Source organism: Eutrigla gurnardus (assembly GCF_963514095.1).
Source record: "Eutrigla gurnardus genome assembly, chromosome: 15".
Classification (NCBI taxonomy): domain Eukaryota; kingdom Metazoa; phylum Chordata; class Actinopteri; order Perciformes; family Triglidae; genus Eutrigla; species Eutrigla gurnardus.
In genome coordinates, this window is record NC_139938.1 from 11,136,101 (window position 1) to 11,157,525 (window position 21,425).

Here is a 21,425-nt window from a genome sequence, read left to right on the forward strand (position 1 = left end):
GTAGTGTCGGGAAGGGGGACCACAGCGTTGTACTTGATGTGATGTTGCCAGATAATGGAAGGTAACAAGTCATGGAAGGAACAGAAGTGACTCATATGACAAGTTCTCACTCCAACGCAGCTCCGTCAGCGTGGTGGCGCTCTACTTTTCGCATCACTTTTGGACGTGTTGGTGACGTCGTGTCAATATACGTTCCTTTTCACGCAAAATGTAATTTCAAAATAAACTTCTCAGGGAATGAGGTTACTGCCACAAAAACACGTAGGTTTAGAAAAGAGCTTGGTCGATGTTGACTCCCATGACAAGCGAGTGACAGACGAGGACCTGCATTTCTAGACAACATTCCCCCAGCCATGCATGCACCGATGACAGAGGCTGGTGCCTCCTACTAAAGATACACAAACATATTCACACGGCGATGCCGGGAATCAAACCACCAAACTTCTGATTGGAGATCGACTCTAATAACTGACGTGACGAAATGTCAGCGTTTATCTTTACGGGACAAAAACAACAGCTAAAGCTAAAGTCCTGTGTTTGTTAATGGACTATCTCTTTATACTGCATCTGTTGCTCTACCCATAATGCAGCTGGTGGGTGCATGCTAAATGAGCGTCAGTGTCAGGGCTGCATTAGTTGACGCCTCGGCGGTGAGAATTCTGATTCCCAGACTTTGCATGAAAAGGTGTAAAACCCGTCACTTCACCTCCTGAAAGCTGCTCCAGAAACACGAGTTAGAGGCTTAGATCAGCAAATTTATTTTATTGTACATTTACAAAACAACAAGAGTACAAAAAAAGTCAGTCCACAGACGTTTGTTTTTGTGTGTTTCGGGAGGAGTATATGCAAATGCCATTTCACAAATGCAGCCAGCAGTCCCTCGGACGAACAAGGGCAGCGACGCGGGAGGAGGGGGCGGGGTTACAATCCAACTTTTATAAAGCTTGTCTGTCTGCTGGCACACTGGGACGCTTTGGCTGCAGAGAAACCGAAGGGAACATACAGTAGAAAAGTAGGACATTCTTAGCAGACTGGATGGGTGCAGGGACCCCCGAGGGAAAGTCCTTCCCGGAGCGACGACCCGCTTCTTTTGGCTTTTCCAACTTTCCCCCCTCTCAACCAGCAAACACACTTTGTGCTTCATATTTTCTGTTGTTTTTGCCATGACAACAAGAGAGTGCAACAGCAGTTAATGCTTTTCCAAAAAAGTATACATTTTGACAAAAAGGTTGGCACATTCAAGAAGACATGAGCTATTTTTTTTTTTTTTTTAGAATAACAGACTTTTTTTGCATTGTTTTTCTATCCTTATAAATACAATATCTTTCCCTGTATCAAGAGCCCACAAAAGAACAGTACAGACACAGGTATTTACAAATCAAGGGAGAAGAATGAACTTGATTGCTCATAAATAATCATAGTAATACCAAAAACATGATATAAAGTCCATTGTTGCCTTCTTTCACAGCAATGAGTGTCGTGTCCTGAAACACCTTCCGTCCAGCGCGTCGTGTCCACAGAGGAAAGATGGTGGATGATGGAGGCGATGACAAGGTCATCCGGTGTCCTTATCTCATTTCCTGGGAAGACAAAACGATTTTAATAGCAATAAAAAAATCTAATAACTCCATAGAACATGGCTTGATTTCAATAAATCAAGGCAGATGTCTGCTCGTGTTCTCACACTCAAAGTGTTACCGACTATTAAGCTATTAGCTGAAAGCAGACTGGAATAGAAGACTTGTGGCTTTGAATCACAATCGGTTCATTTTGTCGCGACTGTCACTTTTGTTAGGAAGGAGTCGACCTTCCTCCGTGGTGGTTCGGACTTCAGTCTAGCTTTTCTCAGCCCCTTTCCTCGATAATGATTGGTTGAGGTGTTTCCCAACGTAGCATCCCGTCCAAGCTGCGATGCTCCGATCCGAGGCTCGGATGCTGTAACACTTGAAAGTAATGCGGTGTGTTCCTGTAAGCCCACATCAAATATACATAACTCCCTGCTGTAAACTCCACAAAGAAATGTTTTATACTTGGAATCATTCGATGGGAAAATGGATGTTGTGCAGTCTTTTTATTATTCATGTTCCTGGCTGGATTCAGTTGAAGATGGAAACTTTAACTTTCTGCTGCTCGCAGACAAATCTAACAGAGACCATTTGTTCTTTACAGTCTTCCATTCACTTCTGTCAAACAACACAAAGGACTAGAACCACATACGGTTCCCCTAGATGGACTTGGTAGAACCTCTTACAACATGTCCACATGGAACTCTTTCAGAGGGTTCTACCTAGAACACAACATAAAGGATTATACCTAGAACCATCTAAAGGATCCACCCAGAGACCCCCATGAGAGGTTCTACAAGTATACTAGTTCCAAGTAGAACCCTCTCTGGAGGTTTTATACAGAAAGTTTCCACCTTCAAAGTGTGCTAACAAGAACCAACTCAAGAGGGTTCTACCGATCTAGAACCCACCCAGGGTGTCTTAACAAGAACAGGATTATGATAAAGATGAATAATAATAAGACATCTCAAATTAAAGCTCCTGTTCTCACACACACACACACACACACACACACACACACACACACACACACACACACACACACACACACACACACACACACACACACACACACACACACACACACACACTAGATGCTGTTGTTTGGTTCAAGTCAGTGTCGAGTCTGATCTTGATAACAGCAGTGTCTCTGTGTGGACCTCAGGTCGTCATGGTGACGTCCTCTCACCCAGAATCTAAGGAGCAGTCGACTGCGTGTCTCATCCTTGCCAACCCAATGCCAGTGATTCCATATCAGAGCTGATGTGACAGACCTGAGGACAGCAACAAGGGCCTGGTTGTCCGTTTGGGTCAAAGGGCAAAGATAGCCATCGGCAGCTCAGCAGGCAGAATGAGTAACCTAACCCAGGCTTCCTGTAGAAACACCCCGAACTTTACTGGGAAGCTTTCAAGTCCCAGGCAAGGCGAGAAAAGTCCAGTCAGGGTCAATTAGGGGTGTTAGGGGGGAGGTGAGGTGTTCCTTACTGCTCCACAGGGGGGGGGGGGACCTGAGAGGCATGAGATACAAGGCATCTGTGTGTGTGTGTGTGTGTGTGTGTGTGTGTATGTGTGTGTGACTTTTACAAGTGCTTTTGCTACATTCCCGTGTCCGATGTGTGTGAGGTCAGCGAGGAGGCCTGACCCGTGACGGAGCCATCCTTTCTCCGTCCACAGCTTTATGGTGACGCCTCGGCTCACAGCAGTAAAACTCACAACTACAGCAGTAAAACCTGCATCAAAGCTGCTCCACTCTTCTTTTCTCATGAACCCACGCGTGTGTCGGCTGACTTCCTTCAATGTCATTCCCTCTAAAATTCAAATGGTTGAATACAACCTGTTTGATTGTTGCTTTACAGGCAATTTAACCAATTCTGCTTGGAAGTAAACTAAAAGCAGTGAAAAATATTTTCCCAATGATGAACTAAAGGATGGATCAAGTGGTTTTCATGAGTTGTGAGAATTCTCCTACTTCTTAAAAATAAAACCCTGTTGGATCAGCAGTAATACTTGTAATGGAGTACTATTTTGTGCAGCATCTTATTGTTACTTTTATTAAGTAAAAGCTCTGAATAATTACACACATCTATACATACACATATTTATAATATTAGAAATTAAAACTTTAAAATGGAAAAACTGAAATGAAAATAAGACGCTTCAATGGAAATTGAGGTGAATATTAAGGGTGTATTAAAAATATCAGTACCAAAATCCAGTTTACTTTATTGGTAAACATTGAATAATGGCCTAATTATCCTTAAAAGTAGAATAAAATACATTTCATTCTTGTTTGTATTGAACTGAAGTGTCTCTCAACGACAGTGAAAGACGTTTTTTCAGCACTTGACGATGAGTATTTATATCATTTACAGATTTCATTTGGTTAATGGACTGCACTTAAACGATACGGACTAAACGCTTTAAAACCTGCCTCTGATTCCCTCACAGCCACCAGGATGAAGCTGCCGTGAGCCGGCCTTCTACATGTGGACGGGACCGGCCGGGGGTCCAACCGCTAGTCCCGGACCGCCTGAATCATACAAGCGGTAAAGTGATTTACACAACATCCAATCAGCTGCTACGTCTGTCTACCTCCAGTAATGTTGAGGAACATGTCAAACATGGTTAGTAAGTGTCGCCTCACCAGAATATAAATACCCACAGAGCTCTCCGTGCGGCTGCACAGCTTGTTCTCCCATGAAAGGTTGCCGTGCGGGACCCTGCCGGAGCTGCTTCTAAAGGAGCGATCCCACTGTTTTTCCCAGTGGGAGCGCTCCTTTACATTGCTTCTCACTGTAAAGCTTATGAGCCTGTGTGTGTGTGTGTGTGTGTGTTAGGGCAACAAGGGACTATAGAAGCTCTTATCATGCATCTGCACATATAAGATTATGTGTGTTTTATGGAGCGCAAGTAGATAAAACTAAACCACATGAACCTCTCAGGAACACTCTCTGTTCCAGCGCTCATAAATATCTAAGAGCATCAATTATTAAAAAGCATTTGAGCTGAAAAGAGAACGTTGTCTCTTTTCTTTCATGAAAAAAAAAAAAAAACGCAGTAAAATGAACTCATTAGCGTGGCCGTATCCTACCTCGCCGTGTTTCCTGGCCGAGGGGAGCCCCCGGGAGCCCGTGGAGCCTCTGGACGAGGAGCTTCCTGTGGTCGAGCAGTTAGCCGACATCTGACTCCTGGAAAGGTAGGCGGCCTTGCTGCTGTATGGCATCATCTCTTCATCTGAGGACGGAGTAGTGACAGCAGCAAGACGGGGTTAACGGGGGGATATTTCATCAATACAGTTGAATATGAGTGTGGAGAAACGACTGATTAAAGCTTCTCTAGGTCAGATCTTCGAGGCAAAAACAAGGTGTTTGGTAATTACTAGCTGTGATTACAGCTTGTAATTATTAGCTGTAATTATTGACTGTGATTTGAAAAAATCAAATAGCTGTGATTTTCTGCTACTTCATTATGTTGCACAATTTCCGCATTTTGTAGACCACACTTTGCATTTTCATTCATGAACACTGCAAAGCTGCATGTCACACATGTGAGAAATGCATTGACAAGGATCTGGCGACCGGCCACGGACACAACGCCTTCGCGTTGCAGCAGCCTCCTTCTATTCTGCTGTGTCACTGGAGGAGAAGGGACTGCAGTGCAGTAGGAGGGAATGACACAGCAGAAATGTGGAACAAGTGAGCGTGGCTGCAACAATGTACACATTTGACTCTTTCGTTTTTTGGATTTCGACACGTTTTCTTGCGCTGATGTCGAACTAAAGCACGACTGAAGCTCTACTCTGTCAAACTTTGCCTTACTGTCGGTGTGTCTTTGTCCCGAGCCTTTCCGCTGGTGGCTGCTGCTGCTGCTGTATTCACTCCTCTCCAGGGAGGACAGAGCGCCGTTCGCCACACCGCCGGCCTCCACGCAGCCCTGGGGGCCCTGCAACCTGTCGTCCCCTGGGGGAGGCTCCGGAGGGGGGGGCAGGTCTGAACAGAAAGGGAAAACATGCATGCAAGTCTGAGTTCAGAACTAGAGGAGGAGGATCACTGCTGACGATGCATCAAAGCTCATCGTAGTCGGCGCTCTGTTACATAACGGCTTTATGTTGCTTTAAGAGCGGAATGAGGGCACTTTGTTTTTGTTGTTTTCCTGTGCATAATTGAAAGAAGCCAGAGAGACGAGTCCCACCGTTGTTTTGCTTTAGAAAACAGGGGCGTTCTGCGTTTTTACAGAGATGGTGTGATTCCGAGCTGTTTAATTGGTTCCCGGGGTTTCACAATGCGGCGCGACGTTAGATAATCATCAGTCCACGCTCCGGTGTGTGCGGCGCGTCTGTGAGCTGAGATAAGTGAAGCACTACACTCGGCGTCTCACCTTCGCACCAGAGTTGGTGTATTCAATCACAGGTAGGGTGGAAGGATATCTGCCGGATCACGATGGGGCGGATTTATTCGCCCCCCTGACAACGAGCCAGGGTTCGAGAACAGAAAGTAAGCGTGGACGTGAGATTTTCTCTTTCGCAGTAGAGCTGCATATTCAAACACTGTGAAGATCTGATTCTGCTTCCCACTACGCTCAATAACACTGGCTGAGTTTGAAAAGGAAACACTGATGAATCCCAGAAACAGTTCCCATCCCCCCCGAAGTGAACATATTTGAATCCACTCACCTCCTTGTACATCTCTTCTGTACGCTGAACTCTTAGACACCTTTTTTTTCACTCTGGATTTTTGGTTGGGAGGAGTGCATGTACCTGCTGGGGATGAGCGACTGTGGACTGTGTGGAGAGGAAAACACAATCAGGGAGTTTTTCTTCTCCGCACTCGACACACACGGAGCATTTGATGTATTCGATGCATATGGATGAGTAAGTCACGGTTGTAGGGTGAACGCATTCATGAATGTTCAGCTCTCATGATTGCGTTTGCTGCTGTGTCTTTGTGTGTGTGTGTGTGTGTGTGTGTGTGTGGCCACCTTACCGGGTGTAGCGGTGCCGTCTTCATTCAGAGCCGGCCCCTGGCTGTGGAAGCAGCGATGGGCAGGACTTTGGCACTGCAGCGTGCCAGCCTCCGATGAGCCGTGATGCTGTTGGCCAGAGAGGTTGGGGTTGGACTGGGTGAGCGGCGGGCTCGGCGCCCGGGGGACTGGCACCGGACCGCAGGGTAACCTTCTGCTATGGGAAGAAAGGGCGACGTGTCACCGGACGGAGGAAATCGATGGAGTCGGAAGCACTAACCGTGAATAATCTTCTCCTGGTGGTTGATGTGTGAAAATGTGCAGCTACGGTGTAAAAGGCATTATTACATGTTCTTCAACATTACTGGAGGTAGACATTACATACAAGTTTAATCACTTAAAGCTACTGGTCATACCAAGTAAGACTGTATTTCTTTATTTTTTTTTGTTATTTTGTCTTTAAAAGGTTTAAATCAAAGGAAACAAAAAAATCTTGTATCTAGAAACACAAACCCCCACACAACTACGGTTCTCCTGCCTCCTTTCTTGGATTGCACGCCGCATTTTTCAAGCAGTTAAGATGCATGAACGTTCAAATATTCTCATCTCATTCAACATCGAGAGCTCCCCGTCTGCTTGAACCCACACCTGATCAGCTGGTTGCCCCCCCGCTACACTGGATCAGCATCTGTATCGCTGTATCAAAGGACGCGGGAGAGGCAGCGGCCTGTTGCGACGTGTCTCGTGTGATCGGTAGACGATGCTAAAAAAAGAACGTTCTCCAATCCGAACGAAATAAAAATGGCTTCTTTTATTCATTGCATCATAATGAATATTGCTTTGTAGTTTATGCAAACAATGTGTCCTTCTGCTAACCAGGAACCAAGGGATCAGGAATGGGGTTAGAGTTCACATACCGTGAGGACTGTTGGCCGTCTACTTGGTTGAGGCGGGGGAGGTCATGGGGGGCCCGGGTCTCCTCGTGAGGCGACGGGGTGAGCGTGGCGGTGGACTGGTGGCTGTAGGAGGTGGCCGGGGAGGAGGCGTGGTTCCTCTGTGGGGGACAGGGTCCGTCCTCGCAGCCCTCCATCAGGTAGGTCCTCTCTGGGAGGGGGGGGCACCACTCCTCATCCGAGCTGCACGGACGAAGAGGAGCGTTACAGCGTGACGACAGTGCAGCTGGATCTCCTCTGTGTGTGTGTGTTCCTAAACGACGCTGGTGCCTTCAAACCCAGCCAGCCACGAGGCTTCTTAAACTTTAATGCTGTTCCTCGCAGGCTTCGCCGTTGGCAAAACTGCAGGAGGCTAAGCTCCCACTTGGGTGGGATCTCTGCTACGAGTGTGTGATGCTGAATGAGTTTACTCCAAGGATGCAGAGAGCAACGGGTCGGGAGGAACACGGCAAATTGTGTTGGGGGGGAAAAACAGCTTAATCACTAAAGCAACTGACCAAAACCAAAGTAATTGAGTTGTTAAAGCCAGAGGCATAAGAGCCACGGTGGGTTCGATACTTAATGTGCCTGTTCGAGGTGACGCTAAGTCTAAACGATGGTGCAGCAGCCTAATGCTTATTTATAGGGATGTGTGTGTGTGTGTGTGTGTGTGTGTGTGTGTGTGTGTGTGAGAAAGAGAGAGAGTGGGAGTCTGACTCACCCTAAGTCCATGTCCTCGTGCTCTGGGGCCAGGTCGTCTGGCTCAGACTGTTCCAGGTCTTCAATAGGGGGAGGTGGGGGCAACGCCTCTATCCAGGTGAGAGACGGGGTCTTGACCGCTTTACCCATCGCCTTCTGTTTGGGTTTACTTCCTATGAAACACACAGACACACTCTGATTCAGCTGAGTTCATGATGACGGTTACTGGCTGAAAGATGAATACGGGTTTTAGAGAAGGGCAGCAAAATGTGGAAAAGATTCCTTTATTTGACCCTGAAAAAAGCTTCTTTCTCTTCTTCGTGTGCAGCACTCAGTCAAGTTCATTTATTTAAATGGAGAGTTTAGAATAAAATAAATAAAGAAATAGAAAAGCCTAAAACTCAAAACTTTTTATAGAAAATAGTAAAAAGAAAAAAGTAACAAATATTGAAAATCATGATTATTATTTTTGCTGCTAATTAATATCATTATTCATTCATCTTGTTGGGGGAAAAATGCCTTCCATAAAGTATAAGCCATTTATCCATTTATTTATTTTTTTTGTCACTTGAAAAGCTCTAATTGAAATGAATATTTATAGATAAATGTAAAATATTAAAGAAAAAAAAACACTAATATTAGAAATAAATAAAAAGGGTTGGTTCTGTTGGTAATCTGTGAGATCTGTCTAGAAGCCCCTGGTTCCCCCTCACCGTTGCAGCGGTCCAGCTGGGCGTACTGGGCTCCAGAGGGTCCTGGCTGGGTGATCCAGTGCCCCTCCTCCTGCTGCTCGCCGCCGCTGTGGGCCGGCGCCTGCGTCTGGTTGGTGAAAGGCATGATGGAGGTGGAGGCGTAGGGAGTGGTGGAGGTGTGCTGGGCGTAGGTGAAGCCTTGCAGGTCTTCGTTGGTGGCGTCGATGGTGCTGTAGATGGGACCCTCGGTGGAGCCCCCCATGCTGTACTTCTCCGTCTGGTTCAGGTAGTTGGAGATCCCAGCTTCTACACGAGGAATAGAGAGAATGTTGTTTTTTTGTGATTTGTTTTCCAAAGAAAATCTGCCACCGAGCTGTGTCCGAGCGGCGTCCTACCGTTGTAGTATCTCTCCGCTGTGTCGTGGTTGGTGGTGCAGCAGTTGACTGGCTCTTTACCGCTGTGGACCAGATTGGTGGTGGGCCAAGAGTCTGCCAGCCATGGGTAGTTGCCCATGTTGCCTCCCAGCACGCCGGGCCTGCAGAGACATTCTGGCATTAATTTCATGGTGGAGCACAGTACAACAGCAATGACTGTCCAGAAACACAGCAAAGTAAAAAGCTGCATAGAAAGACTTCAGCATATAAACAGAATAACAGGATATACGTCAGATCATTTCGTTACCTTCCATTGAGTCCTGCTCCCTCTCCAGGGAAACCCACTACAGAAGACAGAGAGAAAGACACTGTGAGTTTTGAGTCCTTTCTTTTGTTTCATTTAATAAAAATGCTTATGATCCAACATCATCTGTCCCCATTTCCACTATTCTTAATAGTCTTTTTTGTCCAATAACTCAGATGTACAAATAGGAAATGCCTTGGACTACCATCTGAACAGTACGTGGACGGCATCATACCATCATACCAGAGGCAGCAACAACCGATGGGTGTGCGTGTGCATCGTTCTTCCTGACCTGCTGGTGTGTAGGCGAAGGAGGCGGTGTAGTGGCTCAGCTCCTTACGCTTCTTGCGCCGGCAGTAGATCCAGAAGCTGAAGCCCATGAGGATGACCCAACAGGCCCCGCCGATGCCCGCGATGAACGCCGGCTGCTTGACCACGTCGGTGATCTGCTCGGCCAGACTCACGCTGCTCTCCTCGCCGCCGCCGTCATCAGCGCCGCCTGGCACAGAGGGCTGCTCGGCTGGCAGCTCTGGGCGGAGGACATTGATGATATTATAAGACAATATAATAGGACTGAGGGAGAACTACACATATGCTACCATTTTCTCTGTTGATTTTATAGGTTGAATGTCTTCAAAGCCAACCAGGGTTTTTCCAATAAAAACCCAACAATGTGTCCACAGAAACATTCCCCTTCAAATCCATGAATGAGCCTGAAGCAGTTGAGAAATAATAGAAAAAGGCCAAAGGGGCTGCATTGCATTGTTACCATGGTGATGTTTAGCAGATATATTTACCTCATTCGTGATTATAAATTAGCATGTTAGCATGCTGACACTTGCTAATTAGCACTAAACACAAAGTACAACTGTGGCTAATGGGAATGTTAATGGCTCTGCAGAAACAAGAGTATTAAAATGTTGACCTGATGATGATGATATTACAGCTACTGGTTTACACTCAAAATCATCAGGATTCATCCTCTGGGGACCACAAATGTGTGCACCAAATTTCAATGCGATCAATAAAATAGCTGTTGAGATATTTCAGTCTGAACAAAGTGCTTGACCGCCAACAGACTGTAAATAAGAAGTGGACGTAGTCATGATGGTTTGTGGACGACTGTTTTGAGGCCTCAGTTCGGCGCCATCTTGGGATTTTTGCAACCAGAAGGACACAAGAGGGAGGAGCTAAGTCAAATCCAGCGCTGAATAAGAAACATTTGTACCATAATGTACTAAATGAACATCATGCTGGATTGAAGAAGACTTGAAACTAGAGATTGAGACAATAAACTCATGTTTACGTTTACTGAGGTAATAAATGAGGTGAGAGCTAAACATTGTGGACTCACTGATGAGGACCGACACCGGCTGACTGCGGGTGCCGATGCCGGCGCTGGTCACCGCCGCTACCTCCACCTGGTAGAGCACGCCGGGCATCAGGCCCTGCACCGCTGTGGACAGCGTGTTCCCGTCCACCGTCCTGTTGATGGAGTAGCGTGTCTGGTTGTCGCCGCCGCTGCCCACGCACCAAACCTGTGGGGATAAACGGAGCGGCATTGAATTCACTGCTCAGTTGAACTTGACTGAACTTGACCGCTAACCAGCGTGCTCTACTCTACGTTTGAAGTCTTAAAAACACAGTCTCGTCCCCTTTATCTCACCATGTAAGCTGAATGAACAAAATATTAGGGTTATGTTTTGAGCAGAATCCTCCAGTAACCCTCGGCTTCCTCATTTGTGATGATGGAAACGTATTAAACTTATTTTCCTCGTGTTTTCTCGCAGGTTTGTGCTCTCAGATCAAACCCGTGTGACTGGACCGGGCCGAGGCGTTTTACCTTGTACTCCTGGATGATGCCGTTCTGCATGTCGCTGGGTGGAGGCTCCCAAGAGACGCTGATGGAGCTGTTGCTTAGCTTCACTGTTGCCACTGCAACACCTCTGGGTGGGGCACTGGGGACTGTGAGAGCTTCCATCAACATACTTATAGGGAGCACAGTGACTGCAGTAATACATTACATTTAACTACAATTAAAAGGCAATAAAAATGAAAGTGATCTGTAGCAGGAGGGGAAATTGCTTTTGATCAACTGCTTTAAAAAAAGTTATGATTTATTCATGTTTTGGGCAGGGCTACTCAGGCAGGTCGATCCAAAGTCAAAAAGTCTTCCTTGTATTTATTCCAGAGCTTGGCTCAACTGATATCAACCTGCTGGAAACCTCAGGCAGCAAAAACCCATTTGTGTTTGAGGCTGAATTTAATGAAAACGGGGATCAATATAAATGAACCCAAATTTGTGGAGGATATAAAATTAACCCCAAAACGAGATAACATTGCTGAGATTCATGTGGTGCCAGACGGGCTAATGAACAGCCAACGCCATGTCAAATGAATCCCTGGCTAGTTTATTAAAAGAGTTTCTCTTTGAATGGTTCCAGACAAGTTTAAGAAGGCGTTACCCTCTTCTGGCGTCCGAACCAGCAACGTCCGGCTGTCCTTCCCCTGGAATTCATCGAAATAGGAACGGATCTTTATCTCGTACTCGGTTCCTTTGAGGAGGCTGGTGAGGACGCTGCTGCGTTCGGAGGGCGAGTTGATGTCCTGGAGGAGCCAGTTTCCCCCGCTGGGTCGGTAGAAGAGTCGGTAGCCCTGGACGTACTGGGACTGGCGGTCCACCTTAGACCAAAGAGAGGAGAGGAGGAGATATCTCAATCCCTCCGACTCTAACTGAACCCTCATGCGCTCCATGCCTACACAGATCCAGAGAGACACTCACGGTCCAGGACACTCGGATTGAGGATGTTGTCACGGTGACGGGCTCTTGCAGCTGGACGGCCACCTCTCCCAGCTCCCTCTGCACCTGCCTGTGGTCCACCCCCTGACCCGTAGGACTCACATCTGGGAGGAAGCACACGCAACCACACAGTCAGAGCGCTGCTGCCACAGCGTGACACATGACAGCGTTTCTAGACTTCTAGATACCAGACCTTGTGTCCGGACGGGCTCGGAGATGGGGCTGGGGTCGCTCAGGCCGTAGGCGTTGACGGCTCGGATGATGAACAGGTAGACGGTGTTGGGGAGGAGGCCCGTGATCGTGTGCGTTTCCATCCTGACCATGTCGGCTACGGTCTGCCACGTGCTGCCTGCTGATTGGCTGTGGATCGGAACACGTTTAAAAACACGGGTTTAAAAACTGCTGCTTGTTGTTACATGGAAACCTCCTCCTTTATTAAGAAAATAAATATGATAAAATATTTACTAAATGGTAAACAAATAAGTAAAATTAATTAAAAATAAGGCCATAAACCAGACACATCAACAAATAACTGGTGATAATATACGGTCGACAAACCTGTCATATTATTTACATGTTTTAGAGATGGCATTAAAATAATTAAATATATATAAAAAATACTTTTACAGGGGGGGATGACATGGCAAATGAAAAATTGGAGTTTACCAGGGAGGATGAAGAGATTAATCAAGAAAATGAATGCATTAACATTGCTTGCAAAATGAACATCTTTATGACTCATTTAAAACGTCTACTTCCATATCAGTTCTTGGGTTATTGTAGGTGAACAGTCATAACTAATGTGTCGCCGTTTTAGGTGCACATTTGCAGAATGTACAGTTATCAAGTATATATACATATAGCAGAGTATTATATCTGCTACTCACACATTACTGTACATTTTACTCTTACTACTTTAGCTCCATTCCACCACCTTCAAAGTTTCATGCTGCATTCAGGAGCGCTTTGCAACACTGCTGTGATGTGCAGCCACACAATGCAACCGATGCATGAGGAGATCTCCAGGCCACAGCAGGGTCGGAGTTTACATTTCTTCTCTGGTAAACAATAGCAGGTGTGACCAAAGTCACTGAGAGCAGAGAAGTTAGTGCTCGTTACTGAGGTCTCCTCCAAGTGATCCGAGCTGCTGTCCTGATGAATAATGTAATGAGGCTTGTAAGAAGGCACAGCTGTGGGCAGGAAATGAGGGCATGTTCTTAGCCTTGTGGCACCTGATCATCATCCTGCCAGGGCTCAGGCCCGCTCCCCCTTCATCCCCGCTCTCCCTCCCTCTCTCTGTGCATTCACTGTCACCTTGGCAGAGCAGCAGTCACAAAGGCCTTTCTTACCATTTGTTTGACACGTTTAGATTCCCCCCAAGGGTACTGTGGGGTTTGTGGGGGAGTAGCTACAGTGCTAAACTGCACAATTAGACCAAAGAGGAAAACGACTCATCTCTCTCTCACTCTCACTCTCGTGTGTGTGTGTGTGTGTGTGTGTGTGTGTGTGTGTGTGGCTCCAAGGTAACTTTGTGGAGGAGTTGGGAGTTCACACTCACAAGGCTGTGGCCTTACAAAAGAGAAAATGAATGCAGTCTCACCAGGAGAATAGAAAGTCTGCCATCATATATTAGATAAACACTATTACACCTTGCATATGTGCACGTACACACACACACACACACACACACACACACACACTGTGCCCTTCCCTGTGGTCCTGCATACAAACCTTTGTACCTCAGGCAAGGAAATGTTATTGCAAACCACCCTCCGGTCCCCTTCAGCTGCTTCATAAAGAGTCAGTGTGCGTTACTTGGAAACGCTGTGCGGCTGCCATGGGCCGCGGTGGACGTCTGGATCTGATTAAGCCCTGCTGGTGTGCCCCTCTTCATCCAATTGGAAGGACACATTTCCCCATAACGCATGGAGCCACCCATCCTGCTCCGCTAAATCTACTTTCCCCCCCTAATTGATCCAAGACGGACCGCCTCTCAGGTGGCAGCAGCAGAAAGCTTCTGCTGATGTGCATTAAGGCTCCTGTGGAGTGTGTTGTTGTGAATCCTACGCACGTGTCCGTGCACAAGCGATATTTTCCAACATGTTTTCATGAGTTCTTGCCTGACCAAAGTCTGTAAATGTTTTTTATCCATTGCATTGTTCTATTGAGTTTTGTGTCCTCTTTTCAAGGTCTTATTATAATTAGTAAATGTGGCAGCTTGGCTCTCGTTAAAGAGCTGCAAACCGTGAAAGAATTTCATTAGGCTGAGATTCGGTGAATGTGTTTTAGTGTTCCAAAATGAAAAGCTCTCCCATTCAGATAAGACGGATGCTTCTGCATTGAAACTGAATTTCAAGTATTCGAAGCACGAAGAATAAAATCTTGACTGCTAATAAGAAAAGATGAAGGATTTGAGATCAAATTATTGGTGAGAAAAAAAAGCAAGGCAGTGAAGGGTCCCTAATGAAAAGAGATATACAGATGAGGTAGAAATTAGTTGTTCCATTCTTATGCTGCGTTCACAACCAACGCAAAGCAAAGTCTTTGTGTGTCAAGTATTTCAACTCGAGGGAGAAATTCACTTGATGCTGCATTGCGAAATCTGTCAGTGTTTAGATTCTCCTCCTGCTGTCACTGAATCAGAGTTGGAGGAGACACGTTGTCTACTGTCTGTGGTCCCCCAGACATCTACCATAGTAGCTCACATTAGTCCAGAGACCAAACCAGACTATGTGGAGAAACCAGAGACTGTCTGTGGTCCCCCAGACCTCTACCATAGTAGCTCACATTAGTCCAGAGACCAGACCAGACTATGTGGAGAAACCAGAAACTGTCTGTGGTCCAAACAACAAGGTCTCTGCTATATTTAAGTCTAGATGACCTTATTTGGAGTGTTGATGGAGCAGCTACAATGTTAGCATAGCCTAGCACCCATCAACCAGACTCCATCCAACAAAGACTTTTGAGCCGTGATGGATGGAACCTGGTTGGTGTCTACATGGACGTAAGTCCCGCCTCCTCTCTGGCGCGTCTAGCATCGAACTCTAACGAAAGGTGAAAACAAAAAAAATTGTCAAAACTCACCTGAAGGCCTCAATGATGTAGGCGGTGACGGCGGCTCCTCCCTCGTGGGCGTTGGGTTGCCAGGTCAGAGAGACGCTGTTCTTGGACACGTCTGTGACTATGGGTTTGTGTGGTGGACCTGGCAACTGGAAGGGCTCCGTGGCCTGAGCTACCGATGAGTCTGCACTCTCTTGGATGGTGAGGGAACAAAGATGGAGGAGACAAGAGGAGGAATAAATGGAGAGACATGTGTGGGTAGAACTGCAGAACATCCTCCGTTAACGTAACGTCTCGTAATGTCCTCTGTGTAATCCTGCTAACGGGCTCGCTGCAGGCCGACTTCCTCACTTCAAACAGACTTCACAAGTTTGCTTTCATCAACCACTCTTGGATCTTAACTAACAGCTCTAATAGCCAAAAAAATAAACTATTATGTCGTATTTGTTTTCAAGTTCAATCTGTCTATTTTTCTTTATTCTAAATGCTGCGTTTCCTGTATGGAAGGTGCTGCACAAATTAAGTGTATTATTACGAGCAGTATTTAATGCAACTGGTGAAATCTCCACAGCTTGAGATATCTGAATGCCTGATGGGTTGTGGGGAAGATAAAAAGGGCCGTGTGTTCCCTGAGCTGCAGTAGCTCATTTCTGTCCTGATTGAGGGCATTTATTTGATCCCCAACGGGTGCTGGCTCTTTGTCAGAATCACGCTTCACATTGAGACACTTGCAGATAAATGAATATTTGCGGCGTGCCTAACATCAGGGCCAACAGGGGTTACGTGTTTCAATTAGACTCAGGAACGGGTTTCATTTGAGCAATTAAATGGTTGCAAGGAGCCGTGTGACGTTCTAATAGAAAAATCTCACATTAACAATTAATTGTCTGATGTCCACGTTCTTATCTGCAGTCACACTCAAATCTTAAAACTTCTAATTTTATTTCTGAGACTGTACAGTGATTCTTTTTAGCCAAATGAATAATGCAGAACTAGAAGGATGATAATCAGGATTATATAAACACTTCATAGAGATGTTATTTGCATGCATTGACAGAGGACGATCATTTACCTTTGACCGTGAGCACTCCGCTCCAACTCGTCTCTCCACTGGAGCTGGAAGCCAGGCAGGTGTAAACCCCCGAGTCTGTTTCCTGGCAACAGTAAAATGTGTATCACTAGTTTATTGTGTGAGTGAGAGTGTGATGCTATGCTAATGTACCCATTACCAGTGATTGAGAGTAAATGTCATATCTCTCAGACCAGAATGTTTGTACTCAGAATACCAAGCGGAGGGAAGTTGGCGTGGATGAAAAGCTGACAGAACACAGAGCTGTGATTCACGCCGAGCCGAGCAGGTGACTCCGTCGCCGTCCACATCAAAGTAAGATGGGCTTTTCAGTATCAGTCTGGAGCAGCTTGAAGCTCCCACTGCTGTCGATGTGTCGGAAAAGGGAATGTGGACGACCATCACCTTTCTGTCTTTTTGTGTGATTATTAAAGGTCTCATATTATGAAAAACAGGTTTTCTCTGGTCTCTACACCTACAAACTGGTCCTCCCTGAGCCTGTCAACTCCCAGAATGAGGAAAACAAGTGACTCCTGCATGGTCTCTGCAGCCCCCCCACTGGTACAACGGTGCTCCTACGTTGTTACATAACAAAGGGAGTCATTTGTATAGGCCGAACTCTTCTGCGCGATGATAGGAGATATCTGAGCTGGAGCCCGGTGTGTCCTGCGGTGAGATAACAGTAAGATAGCGGTGTTTCTCAATGTCGTCGCTCAGAGCTAGACACACAGATTGCTCTGTTGTTGGTTGTACAAATCAACATAAGTGCTTCTATTCTGTCCCAGCTACTGAAGAACAGAAGAGACAGTGGTTGCGTTTCATTTTTAATGACAATGTGCCGGCTACGGTTCCTGTTAACTTCTATGTGTGTGTTAACCACTTCACATCGGACTGCTTCAGTAACGAGGGTCAGTACAAAGCTGGCTTTGCCTCGACACTGACCCTCGTTAAAGGATCTGTTCCAACCATACGGGACCCAGCAACTTCACCTGAGCCACATAGGGGAGCCATAATGATACAGCCACCATAAACATTGGCGCATGCTACCGGTAGCATAAGCGGCATCCTCTCCGTGGCTCTCCAAGTAGGCGATGACGGATGGAGCTCATTAGCATTTAAAGGTGCAGACACAGAAACAGTCTGTTCTCAGCAGAGCTCATTTGAGCAACATTTAGACAGCTGAAATTCAGGACCATGGATGGGTTTGGGGCAATGCATATTGAATACAGTATTGTTGGACCTCTGACAGCTGTGTGAAATTGATGAAAAACAGTATAATATGGGACCTTTAAATTATAAATGGTGAGGTAATGGAAGGCATCACAGATGACAGAATATAAATATCTGATATTATATATCTGCATATGCATAGGGACAGAATATAATATAATATATATAATATATCATCAACTGGTGAACTATGAAGGAACATGCAGCTACAAGGTGATGTTAATGGGTCTATGAATGGTTTGCATGTGAAGTAACGTGACGGTGAATTGTTTGGATTTTCTCTTATATCAGATATATAGCTCATATTCAAATTTAGATAATAACTATTTCACAAATATATAGGAGCTATGGAAATTATACTGTAAATTATATGTAATAATGCAATTAAGGGGCAGGACAAGATAAGCTTTGCTCTCCTGTCCCTCCTCAAACTTGAAATTATATAGGTTTATTTTTTGTCTTTTTCACATTTGTATGATGTATTTCATGTCATATAAATATTGTACTTTATATTCGAGCAAAATAAAGATCAAATCAAATCAAATCAAACTCCCATCAGCATTGTTAATTCCATATGGATATTTGCATTTTGATTAGAAAACATCACATCTGCTTTCATTAACTGCTTTTAGTTTAAACATTTTTTTAAATTGTGAATTGTAGTTATTTCTCTACTTTTGTTGTTGTCATTAGTGGAATATTCTCAGGGGACCTATTTGATGTCTAAGCTAAAGTCAAGCTGGTGGCCGATTCCTCCACGGCAGGAGGAGAGTTAAAGGAAGGATCAAAGGACAGAATTTTAATTACCAGCTACTGGTCGAGGCGTCAGTCTTCATACTCAACAGCTACTTAGCATTCTGGACATGCTAGGAGCAGATGTAATTAAGAAGTGTGTGTGTGTGTGTGTGTGTGTGTAGCCTACATGTGAATGCTGGCGATCACATTTTTGGGGAGGCAAGCCAAAAGCTAGACGGGCTGTGAAATTGCTTACAACAGAGGGAGATGCTGGGTGCTTATTCCTGACCACTGACAGGTTCAGATTGTTATAAGGGTCTGACTACATCATAGAAAGACCACAACAGAGAAAACAAATATTTGCTTGTTCTGGTCTGTTTGCTATTTTGTCAAAGCAGAAGAAGTCTGGTTTTGGGAGAGGCGACCAGAAGAAAACGGTAGAAACGTGAGTAGAGTTGAGAGGAGCAGAAAGAGTAGCTTCATGTTATCCAAGACTTTTAATGTCATGGCTGAATATTTAGCTGAACAAGTCACCTCCGATTACAGAGAGTCCTTCGGCGAGACTCAGTTGGAGATGATGACAAAGACGTTTTATTTCTCCGGAAAGATCTTTCCATAATGTTGTCAGACACTTATAATACCAATCTGAACCCGTCAATGGTAAAGATAAGCACGTCGACATTGAGAAATGCTATTGCATACAAAGCAAAGTCCTGAATTGAGGCACTTGAGGGCGGTGTGAAGGATGCTTATGACCTGAAAGTGCACAAATGACGCAAATAGGCTAAATTTGCACCATTCGCATGAGTTGAAATATTTCTGTCTCTAAAGCCTCACAGCATTGAGATTGTCCTCCTGTCGTCCACGCTGCTGAATCACAAAAGGAGTCCAGAGTCCAGACCAGACTATGTGGAGAAACCAGAGACTAGATGACATTATTTGGAGTCTTGATGGAGCAGCTACAATGTTAGCATAGCCTAGCTAATAAATTAGCCTCCTCAGAGCTCTGGCAAAAAGGAGCCGGGTTGAACCAAGCTCAACTTTTGGGGCAACGCAGTGTCGTGTCAACTTATATCATTCTGGTACATCACTTTGTAAATGCTGTATTTACCTCAGGATCATGACAACAGAAGACAGAATCAGCTGTACAGTAAGTAAAACAGGGCGGGAGGGTTCCAAACACACAAATAAAGGCTTTGCCAACGTTTTATGGAGGTATGACATGCAATTAACGACACTCATATCATGTGATTTGGTGAGATTTGTTTACAATCTGAACTAAACAGAGAGAGAACAAGCACATGAATTATAAATGTAATACACTGGGAGGGTGAGGGCGCTGGCTGTATTTAAATGTTAACTGCACCTGTGAGGACTACTGGCTCATAGTGATCCTGTTGCACTCTGTATGTGCGTACGTGTGTGTGTGTGTGTGTGTGTGTGTGTGTGTGTGGTTATACAGCTGTGTGTAGGAGTGTTACGGAGAATTTTAATTCCTTTTTCATCTGTTTTGCTGCAAAAGGTTTCAGTCCTCCTCATCCATTTACATGCAGAAGCGATCCACAGCAAACACAATCAGCCTCCCCTTACTCACTTACCCTGCGAACACAGCCCATATTACTCCCATTGAAAACCTTATACATTATGCAAAGGATGTGCGAAGCAGAGCATATCATGACTTATGAGCGGTGTGTGCACGTGCACGTGCGCGTCTGGGCCGGCTCATCAGTAACGCTGACAGGGGAGTTACTCAAGCCTAAGTGGCTTGTCAGAGCGTCCTGCAGGACGCGGGACAGGTGACTCTCCGTCCCATACGGCCCCCCCCTCGCTGCTCCTCCTCTCTTTCTATAGGCCCTGACCTTGAGGCGACCTGTGGGACGGCTGACGCCGCGCCTGTCTGAGGCGGTAGAAAGCGGGTCCCCAGATGGTGGCGTTTGATCAGTGGATGGGGAATCGGCAGAGAGGGCGGGTGGGGTAAACAGCCGGGACACCTGACTATTAATCAAGCCTGGCAGCTCCGGGCGCCGCACGAAAACAGATTGCTGAAAAATGTATTAGGCGAGAGGAAAAAAAAGGAGAGCGAGCCAGGAGAGAGGAGCTCCACACTTAAAGAGGGAATATCATTTATTTATAGTTGGGCTACAGCTTTGGGATATTTCTTCTCAGAAATGATCTGCCCGTCAAACAGAGTGATTTGACCTTTGGTGTCCCTCTCCCTGTTATTGTCCACCACCTGCTAATTACCCCGTTACCACGGGTATCAACCCTCTGCACAATAGCGCACAGAAGGTTGATAATGATGTGGGATCCATTTTTAGGAGGGTGCAGAAGGGAAATGTGATTACAGACTATAACACGCGTAGACTGGGATTTAAAGTCAACACATGAACTCGATTTCCTACTTTAATGTGATTACTCCCAGTAATCTGTTTGCTTTTGTCCACGTAGTTCTCCTCACACTCCGCTGGCTTTGTTTGGGTTCCTCTGTTTCCAAACTGTCCCTCTCCTTTCTTTGTTACTTCTGTCATACCGGCACACACCTGCTGCCCCCCCCGCCGCCCACATCCACCGTTTAGCAGGATGGCATCACCAACCTCTTTAACCTCCTCACCAGAGCCACACACACACTCATACACACACACACTTCTCGTCTTGGCACCGGTGAGGGGCCGTGGTGGTGTGTATCTGGCAGAGCTCCCAGGGTAATGGCATCTCCTTGTTGCCAGAGTGTGAGGAACAAACAGACCATCTGTGTCGCTCCAGGGGCCCTGGTGAAATCCACTTCTTTATACCCACTATTTCAGGGTTAAATGTGTTTTATAAGCACCGATTTCATTTTTCTTACCATCATGCAAAGGATATATTGCATTGGAGGATTTTTAACTTTCATAGCTGAGCCGACATAAAGCGATGTTTAGATATTTAAATTGATACATGAGTATAAATCTAACATCTTAGGAAATACATAAAAGGTGACAATTTAGGAAAAGTCTCATTATTTGTTAT

The 21,425-nt window shown here is 45.7% G+C and overlaps 1 protein-coding gene across 2 annotated transcripts in view; it reads right to left on the bottom strand.

The window, feature by feature from the left end:
• Positions 1-770: 770 nt before the first annotated feature.
• robo3 (roundabout, axon guidance receptor, homolog 3) overlaps positions 771-21,425 on the bottom strand; it is an 80,813-nt gene continuing 60,158 nt past the window's right edge. The window contains exons 10-27 of one of the 2 annotated variants that reach the window (XM_084029468.1): positions 16,458-16,539; positions 15,410-15,578; positions 12,519-12,685; positions 12,308-12,429; positions 11,991-12,207; positions 11,369-11,490; positions 10,880-11,063; positions 9,818-10,054; positions 9,529-9,565; positions 9,243-9,382; positions 8,869-9,153; positions 8,178-8,328; positions 7,442-7,660; positions 6,548-6,738; positions 6,238-6,345; positions 5,384-5,554; positions 4,657-4,799; positions 771-1,580 (exon numbers count right to left, since the gene is read on the bottom strand). In XM_084029468.1, coding sequence (XP_083885594.1) covers positions 1,569-1,580; positions 4,657-4,799; positions 5,384-5,554; positions 6,238-6,345; positions 6,548-6,738; positions 7,442-7,660; positions 8,178-8,328; positions 8,869-9,153; positions 9,243-9,382; positions 9,529-9,565; positions 9,818-10,054; positions 10,880-11,063; positions 11,369-11,490; positions 11,991-12,207; positions 12,308-12,429; positions 12,519-12,685; positions 15,410-15,578; positions 16,458-16,539 — 2,757 coding nt within the window. In that variant the 3' untranslated portion in view covers positions 771-1,568. Of the gene's footprint in view, positions 1,581-4,656; positions 4,800-5,383; positions 5,555-6,237; positions 6,346-6,547; positions 6,742-7,441; positions 7,661-8,177; positions 8,329-8,868; positions 9,154-9,242; positions 9,383-9,528; positions 9,566-9,817; positions 10,055-10,879; positions 11,064-11,368; positions 11,491-11,990; positions 12,208-12,307; positions 12,430-12,518; positions 12,686-15,409; positions 15,579-16,457; positions 16,540-21,425 lie in introns of both variants that reach the window. The other variant, XM_084029467.1, reaches the window with a different exon arrangement.